Genomic DNA, 15,527 nt, shown 5'->3' with positions numbered 1-15,527 from the left:
AACTTGACTTCACATAGCACCTGTCAGACTGCAAGGGCTTAATAAGACAATTGGGTTCTTTTTTTTCTCCCTCTACTTAAAGATGAGAACATCCAAAACTGAGCTTAATCCATGTAACCTAATCAGGAGCAGAAACGAATCCACAGAGAAATGTACCAGGGTCTGCACTTCAGAAATTCATAAATGATCTAAAAGTGAAGAAACCAGAATTAAACTCCAACTTGAATTCACGGAAAAATGTTCCAGGGTCTGCAACTTAGAACTTCACAAATAACAGTAGAGAAACCAGATTTAAACTTACATGTTACACACAATACCTACAAATTTTGAACACTCACACACACCAAACTAAGAAAGAAAACAAAACACATAAGTTGACATCCACTAAGATTCGCTTTAACAATAAATCTACAATTCCATTTTAGCTCTGATGTTTTTCTTGACAAGAAGAGAAATACATCAAAATTGCAGAAATGTTTGGTTTCCCAGCAGTTCTTTTCAAAGCATCCTCTTCTAGGGATTCATCTGCATGTCAAATTAACAGATGTGAATTTGGAACACCCAGCTAAGAGTAGCAACATCCTCACAGCCAGCAGATACAAGTGCAAAGAAAGAAAAATGAACACAACTCTCAAATAAAAATAAAATGAAAAAACAAACAGGAGCTGATCAATACACAAAACATACCCATGAAGGAGGAATACCGAATTTCTTTTCTTTTTTTAATGGAGTCTCATTTTGTTACCAGGCTGGAGTGCAATGGTGTGATCTTGGTTCAGTGCAACTTCTGTCTCCCAGGTTCAAGCAATTCTCCTGCCTCAGCCTCCCAAGTAGCTGGAATAACAGGCTTGTGCCACCACGCTCAGCTAATTTTTGTATTTTTAGTAGCGACAGGGTTTCACCTATTGGCCAGGCTGGTCTTGAACTCCTGGCCTCGTGATCCACCCTCGCTGGCCTCTCAAAGTGCTGGAACTACAGGTGTGAGTCACCGTGCCCAGCCAGAATACTGAATTTCCAACAGACACAAAGGCACATCAGTGTTGTTTCCCTTTCAAGCAGTTTTAGAATTCTCTTTGAGAAGACATTTTCCTCAACATCTTTGAATTTTTTTTCTTTTTTGAAATTATTTTAAGAGACTGTTGGTGCAAAGACATTAGTGTCTTTATTTTTATGGCTGTTGTCTTTGGTGTAAGTAGTATTACCCAGCTGGAGAACTTACCTCCCTCAGCAGTTTTGGCTCTGAATTGGTGTTCAATTTCAAAAATTCAATTGCATGCCCAAAAAAGAGTCAAAAGAAGAAGCCTTGGACTCTGAAAGACAGTCCCCCAAGGAGTCCATAAGGGTTTTGAGTAACAGATGCTTCGTTGGAACAAGGGTGTGGCTCTTAAGTCAGTTATTCTAAGGGGATACAGACTTAGGAGTTATATTAGGAGTCATATTCCCCCGCATGATTGCTTGAAAGGAAACCAATTACTTTCCTTTAGGGTAGTGGTTTTCAAACTGGGCTGCACATTGGAATTACTGGAGTTTACAACATACTGATGCACAGGTCTCACCTCCAGAAAGTCTAACTTCATTGGTACACAGGACAGACTGGACATTGGGAGTTTTAAAAATCTCTCCGGGTGATTCTGATGGGCAGCCCACATGGCAGCACATTGCTTTAGAGTCATATGTTTTATATATTTATATCTTATGTCTGTTTTACACACTTGTCCTTCCCTACCTCTTTACATACTCATCTTATTCTCTATGACTCCAAGCATAATGCTTCGGAGAGAACAGCTGCTTAAGAAATGTTTGAAGAATGAATGATAAGAATAGGCATGCCAGGTTGGATGAGCAACCAGCCAGTTTGCCCAGAACAGAGGTGCTTCCCAAGACACAAGGATGCCTGTAGTCCCAGCTACTCAGGAGGCTGAGGTGAGAGGAACGTTTGAACCCAAAAAGTTCAAGGTTACAGTAGGTTATGATCATGATGCTGGACTCCAGCCTGGGTGAGAGAGCAAGACGCTATGTCAAAAATAATCAAACAGACAAACAAATAACAATCAGAAAAGTCCTGGGCAAACCAGTATGGTTTTGCAACATAGTACCAGGCACAATGCTAGACACTTTCAAGAATGATCTCTTTAATTCAACCAATAACTATATGTGGTGGGCACTATTATTATCTGCTTTTTATGGATGAGGAATCTGAAGCACAAAGGTATTACGTAACTTGTCATAACATAAGCAGTACGTAGACAATCTGAAATTGGACTCCAAGCAATATGAATCTAGCATCCATGCACTTAATTTTTATTGGACTTCGCTGCTATGAAGTTGTATTTTTTTTTGTTTGGTTTGTTGCTATAATATTTCTGTGGGCAAATAACCTTTGAAAATGAAAACATTCCTCACTGTGAGCATAGAGAATTTTCCAGTTTGGAGATTTCTAAGTCTGTCTACCCGAAACTATAGAGGAGACTCAGCAAGAAATGAAGCTCAAAGAAACAGGAAACAAATCACAGAGCAGGAGTGTTGGGGCAGGGGGGACCCAATCTAGATGGCACATCAGCAGATGTAGGATCATTCAGCACCAGTTTGGCCTCCTGGTTGGAGACCTTGATGCTGAGCAGTGGACGAGGACCAGACCGCTTCTCCACCATGGGAGGAAACCCCTGAGAAAGGAGCCCCAATGTGTGCAGTGTGGGCACAGGTGAATGGTGCTGCCCATCCCAGAGTTGCTTTGTTTGTGCAAAGACCCATCATAACAAGCAGGCAGGCATCTGAACCAAGCAGAGAGAACACTCCTGAAGAAAACCTCCGGCTAAATCCTTCCTTTATGCTGTCAAAATGAAATGCACTGCAAAATTCTAAAAATCCAACAGCCACTTTTTAAAACCAAAAGAACAGTCTGTGAGAACTTAGAATGCTAAAGGTTTAGTAAAATCCTAGTAATTATACCACCTATAATCCCTTTATAAACGTGGAGGCACCAAGATGCTTCTAGATTTATATGAATTTTTTTAAGGCAAGATGTTTCTACAATCCTTGACCATTTCTTATAGGTCATGATAGGATTTGGACCACGTTAGTACCACGTTTCAACCAAAAGTCTTAAATGGGAGGGAAGACTACTAACTGGTCTGCAGGTGCTGGAAAATACACACGCTCAACAGAAAGATTACCCATGACTCAAAGACTGCAATGTTCAGAGAAAGAGAGGCAGCAGTATTTGACCCATACCTGAAGGGGGCTTCTTTGTGGAATCGCTCCCAGAATTGCTGCTGTTCTGCATCAAAGGCTGTGCACCTCTGGCGGAGGAGTGTCACTTCATTTGCCTGCAGTGGGGCCACCTGCTGCTTCACAATAAGGGCCACCTTTTTTATGCTGTTCCATTTCTCAGGCAGCTCCTGCAAAGGAGACCTCAGTGTGATCAGATTCCCATGGTGCTCTTTCCTTTCCCATAGTCCTGAGCTGGCAGAGCCCAGATGGCTTCCATTTGTGCTACAAGATGGTATGATAATGTGATGGTGTCATCTTCCCGTTCCTTACAATCTGCCCTCTACCCACTATTCCTTGACTTCCTTCTGTAGCTGCTCTCAACACTAATCTTCTTGCTCTCAGCCACTGGCCCTCTAAGCCCTCTAAATTTGTGAAAACTTAGAATGCTAAAGAAACTTTTAGATATTTTTTTAAGGGAAGATGTTTCTACAATCTTTGGTTTCTATTGCTTTTAATCTATTTTTACTGAAACTACATTAACCCCTTGCCTTTTCTCTATTCTTCAGGATTCAGGATTGCCTGGTTATTTTCTTTTATGTCCCACACTTCCTCCTGGACCATCTTAACATCTTTCAGATCTGCTTTCTTTTCCTCTCTCAGTCGAAACACTTGTTCATTTCTATGGGAAAAAAATTATCCATGTTAATTGTCCCATATATCTCCAGCACTGCATTCTCCCACAGGTACTGAGTTCTCAGAATTTTCTAGACCTTACAAATATGCCGCATATTACAGTTCCAAAACATGGATCTTGAGTCAGCTCTAAGCTCTATTTTTAACTTGCTGGACTCCACTTTACCCCTTCTGAAATCCTAAAATGCTTCCTCTGTTTCTTTTATAAAGAAGACATATATGCACTGACCTCCAGCTGCTTAAACACAGTTTCCGGCAATTCTTGCTCATAGGTCTTCAGCAATTCAATAGTCTGCTTTAAGGGCTCGAACATCTCATCAGTGTTACTCTGCCGTTCTTTAACAGCCATAAGGTGTCCCATGATCTCAACCAAGCCTTGGAAATCTCCTTTTTCAACTTTCTTGAGTAAGCCGCTCTCACTGTTCCTTATAAATGCTTCAAGGTCAGCCAAGCTAATCAACACAAACAGAATGTAAGGAGCCATGCTTGTTCTACTCCTCAAAAGGAAGATGTATTGATTTCCCCAACAAAAATATCTATCATTACGAAAGTCCTACCACATGCTAAGCACTCTGCATAGACTATGCTCTGATTTTAAGAATATGGCCTCCTGCACAAGTGTCAAGGTTATGAAAGACAAAGACTGAGGTCTGTCCTGCAATGGAGGAAACTCAGGAGGAGACATGACATTTAAACGTAATGTGTGATCTGGATAGAATCCTGGGCCAGAAAAAAGAATATTAGTGGGACAATTGGCGAAATTTGAATAAGATCAATAGATCATTTACTACTTCTATACTAATATTAAATTCCTGGTTTTGATAACTGTACTATGCTTATATGAGATGTTACCATTGGGGGAAGCTTGGTGAAGAGCAAAAGAAAACTTTGTAAAGTTTCCTTTTTGTTAAGTCTGAAATTATTTCAAAGCAGAAAGTTAGAAGATAAATTAAGAAATAATAAAATACTATGGCCTATAACGTCACACATGTTTGAGTTAGATTTTCACATTTATTAGACATGTGACCATGGCCAAGCCATTTGTCACCTCTGAGCCTAGGTTTCCTTGTCTATAAGATTGGAAAAGTCATTTATCTCACTGATTATTCTGAAAGTTTAAATAGGTTCATTAAAAAAAAATTCAACAGAATGATTGTCTATTACAAATGACAATAGAATAACAAATAAGAGAAATGAAGACCCTGCCCTCATGAAGCTTATATTCTAGTGGAAAAAGTAAAAAGAAAAAAATGATGAAATAAATTGTACAGTTTCACATAGTAATGAGTGCTAATGAAAAAATAAGTCAGGATAAGAGGGTAGACACTAGAGATGGGGTAGATTATTTTCTCTGAGGTATATTTATATGCAGATGCTATTGAGCAATCACGGAAAGGAATGAGCCACAGAAATAATCGGAGAAGAGCATTCCAGACAGAGGGAACATCATGAGCAAAGGCACTGGGGTTAGATAAAGTTTGGTTTGAGGAAAATGGAAAAAGTCATGGTGGCAAAAGCCTAAGGGGAATAAGAGAAGGCATAGAGGAAGGAAAGGTCAGAGGATTTGTGAGGGGCAAGACCATGTAGGGCATTATTGGTTGTGGCAAGAAGTCCAGATTTTATTCTAAGAGTGAGGATTCTGAGTAGGAGAATGCATGATCTGATTTGTTTCATCAAAAAGATCTGGGGATGGAGAAGAGATTTTAGCTGGAAGTGGTGGTGCTGGTGACGGTGGTATTGGTGGTGGGGGGACAAGAATGGAAGCTAGGAGGGCAGTTAGGGACCAGTGTGCTTGTCCAGGTGATAGACACTGGCTTTGACCTGGATGGTGAATGTGAGTAGTAGGCAGAGTCAAGATAATTTTGCATGTAGAGCCAACAGTACTCTGATGGATTGGAAGAGAAATGTAAGGGAATGAGAGAAATTGATGATGACTCCTGGCAATGATGTCAATGGTGATGACCTTTAAAGGTATGAGGATGAATTGGGGAAGGTTAATGTTTTTGGTGGGGGAAGGGAGAGGAATAGATCTTAAACATTTTAGGTTTGTGATGCCTCTCAGACACTAGACAGGTAAAGGAGCTATTTATTAGGTAGCAAAATATAAATCTGGAGTTCCTGAGACAAGGGGCTTGAAAGACACATTTAGTAACTATTAGCACAGAGATGTTTTTAAAGCATGGGGCTGGGTGTCACCTGAAAAATGAATGCAGATAAAGAAGAAAGTCCAAGATAAAGCTTCAGAAAATTCAGTATTTTGAGGCCTAAATGATGAGATGAGTCCAGTAAATGAGACCAAGAAGAAATAGACAGTGAGATGAAAGGCATGCAAGAAAAGTGAGGAACTGGGAAGGAGGGAGGATCAGCTGTGCCCAGTACTGCTGAGAGGTAAAAGTAAGATGAAGCCTGATAACTACCATTGAATTTGACCATACAAAATTCAATGGCGAGTGTGACAAGAATAACTTCAATGGGGGTGATATGGCAAAAGCCTGAATTAGAAAATGGTGGACTTGTATTTCTAACTGTTTAGTTTACATAATCATATGGGTAGCCTTTCTGATAAAACAATGAAATGTTTAAGCAACTATTTCCAAATCATTTAAAAATGCATCACTAAGGTAGCATGAAATTAAGGAATCTCTGGAGGCTGAAAATGTAGTCAAAGCAAGAACCTGGGAGGTAAAAAGGATCTGGTGCTGGCTTCCAAATGAGAGCTTCTACTGAAGCTTGGAGACCCTGAGTTTCTATTTAATTGTTTGTGGGACCTGAAGGACTAGTAATTAAGTCTAGGGCCCACATGAAGTGAGAAGGGTAATAGGAGGCTGCACACAAAGTTGGGACACTGTAAGGGTGAGCAAAAATAAATACGCAGCACAGAAAGGGATGTTGAGAAAATCTGCCTGTCTTGACCTTGGCACTGATGGACCACTGTAGGGCACAGTCCCCATGGCCCAGGGTTGGTAGAGTTCCTTGATAGCTGGCAGAGGAAATGCAAATCTTTTGGAGGAAGGCAACTACAGTCTAGTTCTCCAAAGATTCACCAAGGCTTAAATTCTAAATGATATGATTTTACAATCCAAGATTACAAAATACACAAGAAAAAAGTCACCATGAGTGGGAGTTAGCAGAAACAGTGAAACTAAACCTGTGAAGACTTCAGACAGTAGGATTGAGATGCAGAATATAAAGTTGCAATATGTGATCTGTTTAAAAGACAAAAGGGTCCTTTATTTGGTGCATTGCTTTATCGTTTCTGTCCCACAGAGCAGGAGAAAGTGACTCCTCTATAGTTTGGTAGACATCAATGTAAGACTGACTCCGAAAAACAACCTGTTCCTGTTAAGCAGGACATACCAGTTTATACAGAAATGCTTTCTTTAGGAACCAGCTTTCAGAAGCCTTGATCTGTTCTTATAGTCCTTACAGGTTATTGGCCCTGGTCCTGGCCCTGGCCCAGCTTGACCTGTATGTTCAAGCATAAATCCAGCATTGTAACAGAGTCAGGAATGGAGGCCATTTCAGAGGTTCTCTGAGCACTCTAGAAATCTGTGATAGCGTGTTGTTGACCTTTATATTGAATGCTGGATTCAGAGAAGTGGCAAAATTTATGAAGTAGATTACATGAGAATTATGGCTTGTGATAGCATTGCTTTGTGAAAAGAAGCATAAAAAAAGCTTCTAACAGGTGTTTGCTGGCAATGCAAAAATGGTCATATGTTGATGGACAATTCCAGGAGAAAGAAGCAAATAATTTTCAGTAGGCCTTTATATCACTTTACTATATGGCAGGAAGAATCGAACATTTTTAAGTTGACAAATCAAAAATTATCTTAAGATTATACTCTAATAAACATATTCCAAAACTTAAAAAATAAATAAAAGAAAAAGCTTAAAATGTGAAAAATAACAAGGAATAAAAACAAGCAAGCAAAATTATAAAATAACTGATTAGAAGATCTAAAAATGGAAAATATAATTGTAATTTAAATTTCAGTGAGTGGATTACACTGAAGACTTTGATGAAGCTGAGAGGGGATTAGACTGCCATATGATATATGTGGAGAAGTTTCCAAACTGCAGGGTAGAAAGAGAAAAAAGGAAAAATATGCAAGTCACTAAAAGACAGGAGATAATGAAAACATCACATGTAAGTATAACAAAAGCACCAGAAGAACAAAATAGAACAAGCAAGAAGCAACATTTGTGAAGAGTCTGGCTAAGCATTTTCTTGAATTGCTGAAAGACACTCTATGTAAAGTCAAGAAAGCTCAACGAATCCCAGGCAGAATAAATATTTAAAAAACTATCATATAAATAAATACTTCACTATGAAACTATAGATTACCAAAAAGAAAAAATAATCTTAAAATTAGCTTAAGAGCAAAGACAAGTTTCTTAAAACAACAACATGCGTATCAAAAACAAAAACAAAAACAAACAAAAAAATCTAGACTGATAACTGATGACTCAGCAACAAAAAATGGAAGCCAGGACACAGTAGAATAATATTTTCAATAATCAAAGAGAATTCATGTTATCTTGAATTCTCTCCTCCACAAAACTATTTTTAAAGAACAAGGGCAAAATAAATACATTTCAGATATGGAAAGAATGAGAGCACTTCATCAATGGACTTTTACTAAAGGAACTTCTAATGGATATACCTCAGTGGCATGTCGGACTATAGAACAATAATGGTAAGTACATTGGTAAATCTAAATAAACATTTGGTATATATGTATAATTCATGAGGCTTAAATAAATAATAGAGCACAGTCTAAATTACTTGAAAAGATAGAATATAATTTGATGGATGAACAGGAGACATCAAACTATTCTAAAGTCTTTTAATCATTATGAAGAGATTAAAAATAGAAATAAATTTATTTTAATGATATGCTTATTAAAATAGCAGTGGTAACCATTAGAACAGTAGAACTATATGGGATTACATTCAAAGTAGCAGAGGGAAAAATGGAATAAAGAAAAAAAAAGAAAGTATAAAAAATTATATCCCAAAGCAGACAAAAAAGAAAACAAATGAAAAAGAATAGCAAACTAAAAGAACATAATAAAATGGTAGATTTAAATTAAAATATACCATGATTAATGTTAATGATCAAAACCCTCCAGTTAAAAAAATATGTATTGCTAACGTGGATTTTAAAAATCAGTTCTATGTTGATTGTAAAAATGTCTTCTAATGTAAGGGCACAGCAAGGTTGAAAGCCAAAATATAAAAAGAGATACACCAAGCAAATACCACCAAAGAAAAATTGGTTTAGCTACATTAATATAAGACAAAACATACTTCAGTACAAGAAATACTGCTAGTGATAAAGAAGATATTTAATGTTTGATTAAAAGGTCCAATGTTCCAAGAAGATATAAAAAGTCAAAATCTGCATGCCTATATAACATAACCTTAAAATATATGAAGCAAAAATTTACAGAATTACAGGAGAAATTGACAATATATCATCAAAATGGAAGATTTTTAAAACAATTATCTTTGTAAGTGATGATAAATTAAGCAGATTAAAAAAAGGCAGTGAGGATACAGTAGATTTGAATAGAATAATTAACAAACTTAAACCAATAGGCATACAGAGAACATTCCACTCAGTACTTACAGAATATACATTATTTTCAAATATGCCCAGAAATTTATAATATCTGAATATATATAGTGAATAAAGCAAACTTTAACAAATTTCAGAAGCTTGTTATTACATATAACATTCTGTAACCACAGTGCAATTAAGTTGGAAATTAGTAACAAGATTCTAACTAGAAAAGTCCCACATTTGAAAAATTAAAAAATCTGAACCCATTATAATGAATATTAAAGGTATTTAGAGCTGAATTAAATGAGAATATTACATACTAAAGTGCAAGATGGAGGTAAAACTGTACTTAGAAGAGAATTTAACTTTCGATGTTAGCATTCAAAGAGACAAAAGACTCAAAATTAACAAGCAAACATTAGCCAAAGAACAAAAAATAAATCCAAGGTAGTAAAGAAAATAATAGAATAAAAAAATTATTGAAATAATAAAACTATAAGAAATAAAATCAATGAATTTATTATTTTTTTGTGTGTCTGGCAAGACTAAGAAAGGAAACCAGAAAGCACAAATAAAAATAGATAGAAATGGAAAGAAGGAGACAACATTGATCGTGCTGAGATTAAACAGTTGAGAGGATATTATCCATTTTATAACAATAATTTGAAGATTTACATGAGACGGATACATTCCTAGAAAATATGACTTACTAAAAGTGACTTACTAAGGAATAGAAAACTTCAGTATCTTTATAATCACTAAAGAAATTATAGGCTAAAATCTTCTTACAAAGAACATCCCAAGCCCAGATGGCTCAGTAAGAAATTTAAAACAAACTTTCACAGATCAGAGAATTTCAAGATTACACCAAGTCTACTGGAGAATAAATACGAAGGATTACTTCTTGTTTTATGAAGCTAGCAAAGTTACATAACCAAAAATCAGATACAGACAGTAAAATAAAAAAAGAAAGAAAGAAAATTGAAGGCCAAATTCAATCACAAGCAGGTGCAGCAATGCTAAACAAAATATTTGCAAACAAAATAAACCAGAAAGTTCATTGAAAAAGATAATATTTTATATTTTGTGTATATATCAGATGCTGGGTTGTTTTAATATTAGAAGCCAAATAATATGTTCACCACTTTAACAGCTTGAGGGAAAAACCAGAATTATCTTAATGGGCATAGATAAAACACTTGATAAAATTTTACATCCATTTATGCTAAATACTCCTAACAAATTAGAAATAGAAGGGAAGTTTTAAAATCAGATAAAGCAAATCCACGGAAAATTCACAGCAAATATTATACTCAGCAGTGAAATGTTGAAAGCACTCCTTTTCAGATCAGAGACAAGACAAAGATGTATGTTATCCCCACTTTCATTCAACATTCTACTGGAAGTCCTAGCCAGGATAGTAAGATAAGAGACAGAGATATAAAGCATAAAGTCTGAGAAGGAAGAAGAAATAAAACTATCATAAATGTGTAGATGATGACCATGAACACAGCAAACACCAAAGAGTGTACAGATGAATTATCAAAATTATTAAATTAATTTAGCAGGGCTGCTTGATACAAAGTCAAATACAAAAATCAATTCCATTTCTACAGAAAATACAATTTAAAAATATTATTTATGCTAGGAATCGAAAAAAAAAAATACCGAGGAATATATCTGAATTATTTTAAAGATGACAATTACAAAATTTCACTGAAAGTCATAAAAAGGATGCAAGTAAGTGGAGAGAGAACATGTTCTTGGACAAGAATACTCAATATCGTCAATTCTACTCAGATTGATCTATAGTCACTACAAACAAAATTAAAATCTCAACAGACTTTTTTCCTTTACAAACTGATAATTACAATTTATATGAAATGGTAAGGACCAAAAACTGTCAAGACATTCTTGATGAAAATGATTCAGGTGGAGACCTGCCTTGCCAGATATTGAGATTTGTCACTAAGCTACAGTAATTAGGTTTTCTTCATATTCATGCAGTGCTAGATAAGGAACTACTAATTGTGAAAGATAGAATTTTAAAACTTTCAGAGGAGGATACAGGAGAGGATCATTAGGATATTAGGGCAAAAAAGGATTTATTTAATAAGATGAAAGAACAATGTAAGGGAAAAGTTGAATACATTTGGGCCACACTGAAAGTAAGAATCTGTTTATCAGAATATACTATAAGTGGAGTGAAAAGACAGTTCACAAAATGGTAGACTCCATTTGCAAGACATACAATAGCAAAGGACTAGATACAGCATATATAAGTAATTCCTAATCATAATATCAAAAGGGAAAAAAACAAACTCCACTAGAAAAATGAATAATGGATATGAATAGGCACAGAAAAGGAAACATAATGACTTGCCAAAAACATAAATACTCAGAGTAGTGCTAAATATTTAACACAGTGAGATACCACTACACTCCCACCAGAGTGGCCAGCATTAAACAATTTATCAATACTAAAAGGTGGGGAGGATGCTAGGCTGTAAGACCTTTCACCCATGGCTGTCTCTATTATGGAGGGAGCTTGGCATGATATGCATACTCTTTGACTTAGCAATTCCACACCCTAGAGGAATGCTCACCTACTCCATGATCACATGTAATACTACTTGAAGCAACACTGTTAAAAGGGAAGCAGTATCCTTAGGGGACAGCAGAAGGAGCCAGGATTCAGTAGGAGCAAAAAGGTGATGAGAAAAGATGAAGGGGACAGTGGGTATTTGCTGCTGTAAGATCCTGAGGTCTGGTGCAAGGGCACGGGAAAGCTTTGCAAGTGCAGGGGAAGGGGTTGAGTCAGATTAAGACAGGAAGAGCTGAATGAGGATGAGAATTTAAGTAATAAAAAGGGTTGGGCTTCTGGCATTGAATGAAGTATCTAAGATGCAACAAAAGGTGAGATTCATCCTGACCTATTAAGGAAAGGTAGAAATCACATAATTATATGGCACAAAGAGACAATAATAATTTTTTGTATTATTTCTATTTTATCTAAAAGTCCTCTAAAACCTTCTCCTAAAGTGTAACACAGTAGCCAGTTTCTAGAATCACCAACTGTTAAAGGTGGAAGACGGAAGCCACCTTAGAAGAATCCAGTTGGGCTGTCTTCTTTCAGAGATGAGGAAACAGGGATTCAAGGACACAAGTTCAGGCCTCCTAATTACTCTACTGTGTGTCCATCCTGTTAAACCAACTGTGTTAGATCCTTTGAATGAAGCCTACCTGGTTGATGCCCATAACAGCTGCTATTACCATGTCCTGTATCAACCATGTGTTTTTGATCCTTTCACATCTGGGGTCTTAGAAACTCTGCAGGGACTTCCCCACGCAGGGCTGAGCAATTCCTTGAGACAGCAGTGGCTGGCCTGTGAGCACATCTTCCATATGCAAACCAACCATTCCAGAGTCCAGCCGGCTCTCATGCTCTAGGCCATTATCCTGCTGCCCTAATCAGCCCAAGGTCAGGTCCCAGACAATTAGGAATAGTCTTTATGCCCCAGAGCTGCTGAAATGTTCAAACTCACCAATCCTAAACCTGCTTGCCATGCTCACCTATTCCTTCCCATGGAAATCACAATGAAGGCCCCTGCCTATATTCTCCACTCCCCTCTGCCTCCTGACAGACCCTGGAGCTTCCCCCTGTGGCCCTGTATGGCATGCTATACTCCATCCTCCTAGGAACTGTGAGTAACAATCTACCTTTTTATGGCAGTTGTCCCCTGCTCTGTGGCCTTGCCATGCCTGAATAATAAAATAGGCATTTTGAAACATGCTGCCTTGTCCTTGGATCACTAGACCTAGCAATGGCGAGGGACCACAAAGCATCTGTCCCCTCCAACAGTGCTCCACTCTGGGGCTCTGTCACAGTCCTACCACCCACCAGCATTTCTTCTTCTTGCCTCTGAGTTCCTCGGGGAACAAAAGCTTTCATGAATGTGGAAGAATACCCAGGAAGCCACATTTAAGACATCCCAACAAAGCGTTCTTGGGGTTTCCTAGGGTGGTCGAACATTACCCTTGGAAAGTCTCTCAAAGTTTATCTGTAGATAGAAAAAATTCTCGATGTTGCCATTTTCTTTCTGCCTATGGCTCCAGATCATGGAGCAAGGCAGTGGCAGCATTAAGCAAAATCAGCACAAAACTAAGGACAGGGTCAGGCTGGCCTCCCCACAGTGTTGTCCAGCACTCCAAAGGGTGATCGCTGTGCAGAGGGACGGGTGCTGCCCCATTGGATTCTGAGATGGGGGTCGAGATTCTAATTGTGTTGGGTCTCTGGGGACCAGGCCAAGGTAAAGTGACCAGGGGACTGTTGACCTCATGGATTATTCATGCAGAGGATGATACTCTGGTTTAGAGAGACTACTGCTGGGCTGCGTAGTCTAGGTCTCAGTAGGACAGACCAGAGTTTCATATCCAGCCTATCGCACAGTGAATGGCACAGACAGGCGGTCAGGAGCATGGGGTTTTGATGACGTCCACATTGCCCAGTTGGATAATCTGAGACAAGGAATATGTGGTAGAAGTAAATTTTAAGAGGATCATTAGAACCCCTCTGCTTCCCAAGCTTAAAGGGATCACATGGGGCTGTGAAGGGAGCTTGATCTGCTATTATTGTCTCTAACATTACCACTCAACCACATATCTTTCACACACTGGATGTCAAATGGAAAACAAAACAAAGAGGCTTTATCTGGTGAACAAAGAAAAGGGCAGGATGTAAGTTACTAGGGTGTCCAAAAGCCTAGAACCTCTGACCAGCTCTCTTAATTGTTTTTTTTTTTTTTGAGATGATATCTCATTCTGTCGCCCAGGCTGGAGTGTAGTGGTATGATCTTGCCTCACTGCAACCTCTGCCTCCCAGAGGTTCAAGTGATTCTCCTGCCTCTGCCTCCTCAGTAGCTGGGACCACAGGTGCCCACCATCACACCTGGCTAATTTTTGCATTTTTAGTAGAGGCAGGGTTTCACCATATTGGCTAGGCTGGTCTTGAACTCCTGATCTCAAGATCCACCTGCCTTGGCCTCCCAAAGTGCTGGGATTATAGGTGTAAGTCACAGTGCCCAGCTGCTGTCTAAATTTTTAATTTAACCAATATATCCGTGGAGAAAAATATGAAAAACATTAAAACACAGTGTTCCTCGCAGCCTAGCATGCCAGAAGAAAGTGAAAACAACTGTAGTACCTGTGAGTGACGTGGTCCACAAGATGCTGTTTGAACAGGAGGCTCCACCTCTTAATAATATTCAGCAGAGATGCCTTAAAGGGTCGAATATCAATTTTCATCCAGCTGTCAAACACCTTGATGGGCTCCAGCCTGCACACCTCTTCATAGAGCATTTCATAGGAGTCAATTTGCACTTTAAACTGAGAAAGGAGGGGAGGGTTCTCTGGGATGCCGTCTTCTACATGGTCTTCAATTTCCTCTGCAGTGAGGATGTGCCCGTACAGCAGAAACTGACCCAGAACCTCCTTCCGGTCCTCCACATAGAGGTAGGAATACTGGCTGAAGGTGCTCCGATAGCCACAGCAGAGGCCCATCATCCTCTGGACTCTCTCCATGAGTGTGTGCCGCATGTTTGCCAAAACTGGCATGTTGTCCAGGTCTACCTGGGGAAGCGAGACAACAGCAGGCAGGTTACACCAGTGCGCAGCCCGAAGTTCAAGATTCGGCTGGAGGGGACACAGGTGGAGGGCAGGTGGCTGCAGCTCCAGTACCTGATAGTGAGGAGAGCCGTTTCGTGGGGAAAGCCGTGGCACCAGAGATGAGATCCCAAAAATGCTGGTGACGAGACCCTCAACGATGTCATAGAAACCCCCCTTCACTCCAGGCTCCAGAGATGGATAGAAAACTAGCTCTGGGATGGCTAGCGTCAGCTGTGCTTCAAATACTGGGGTAAGTTCTGCCTTACACTCTGAAAAACACAGAAAACAAACAAAACAGAGTGGATCAAAGTACAGGAGTGTTTTAAAAGCACCTAGATGAATGCTTTCCTTTAGATAAGCTGCTAGACTGTAGGGAAATGGAAATGTAAA

General features: G+C 38.7%; 1 protein-coding gene across 7 annotated transcripts in view; it reads right to left on the bottom strand.

Moving 5' to 3' along the window:
- DNAH9 (dynein axonemal heavy chain 9) overlaps window positions 1-15,527 on the bottom strand; it is a 346,949-nt gene that overhangs the window by 272,323 nt on the left and 59,099 nt on the right. For all 7 annotated transcript variants that reach the window (XM_039476345.2, XM_074388185.1, XM_010339862.3 and 4 more), the window contains 4 exons: window positions 15,210-15,406; window positions 14,677-15,101; window positions 4,133-4,355; window positions 3,232-3,398 (listed from right to left, as the gene is read on the bottom strand). In XM_039476345.2, coding sequence (XP_039332279.2) covers window positions 3,232-3,398; window positions 4,133-4,355; window positions 14,677-15,101; window positions 15,210-15,406 — 1,012 coding nt within the window. The remainder of the gene's footprint in view (window positions 1-3,231; window positions 3,399-4,132; window positions 4,356-14,676; window positions 15,102-15,209; window positions 15,407-15,527) is intronic.

This window comes from Saimiri boliviensis, chromosome 17, assembly GCF_048565385.1.
Source record: "Saimiri boliviensis isolate mSaiBol1 chromosome 17, mSaiBol1.pri, whole genome shotgun sequence".
Lineage (NCBI taxonomy): Eukaryota > Metazoa > Chordata > Mammalia > Primates > Cebidae > Saimiri > Saimiri boliviensis.
The sequence above is the reverse complement of the archived record's forward strand: the minus strand, read 5'-3'. Positions and strand labels throughout refer to the sequence as shown.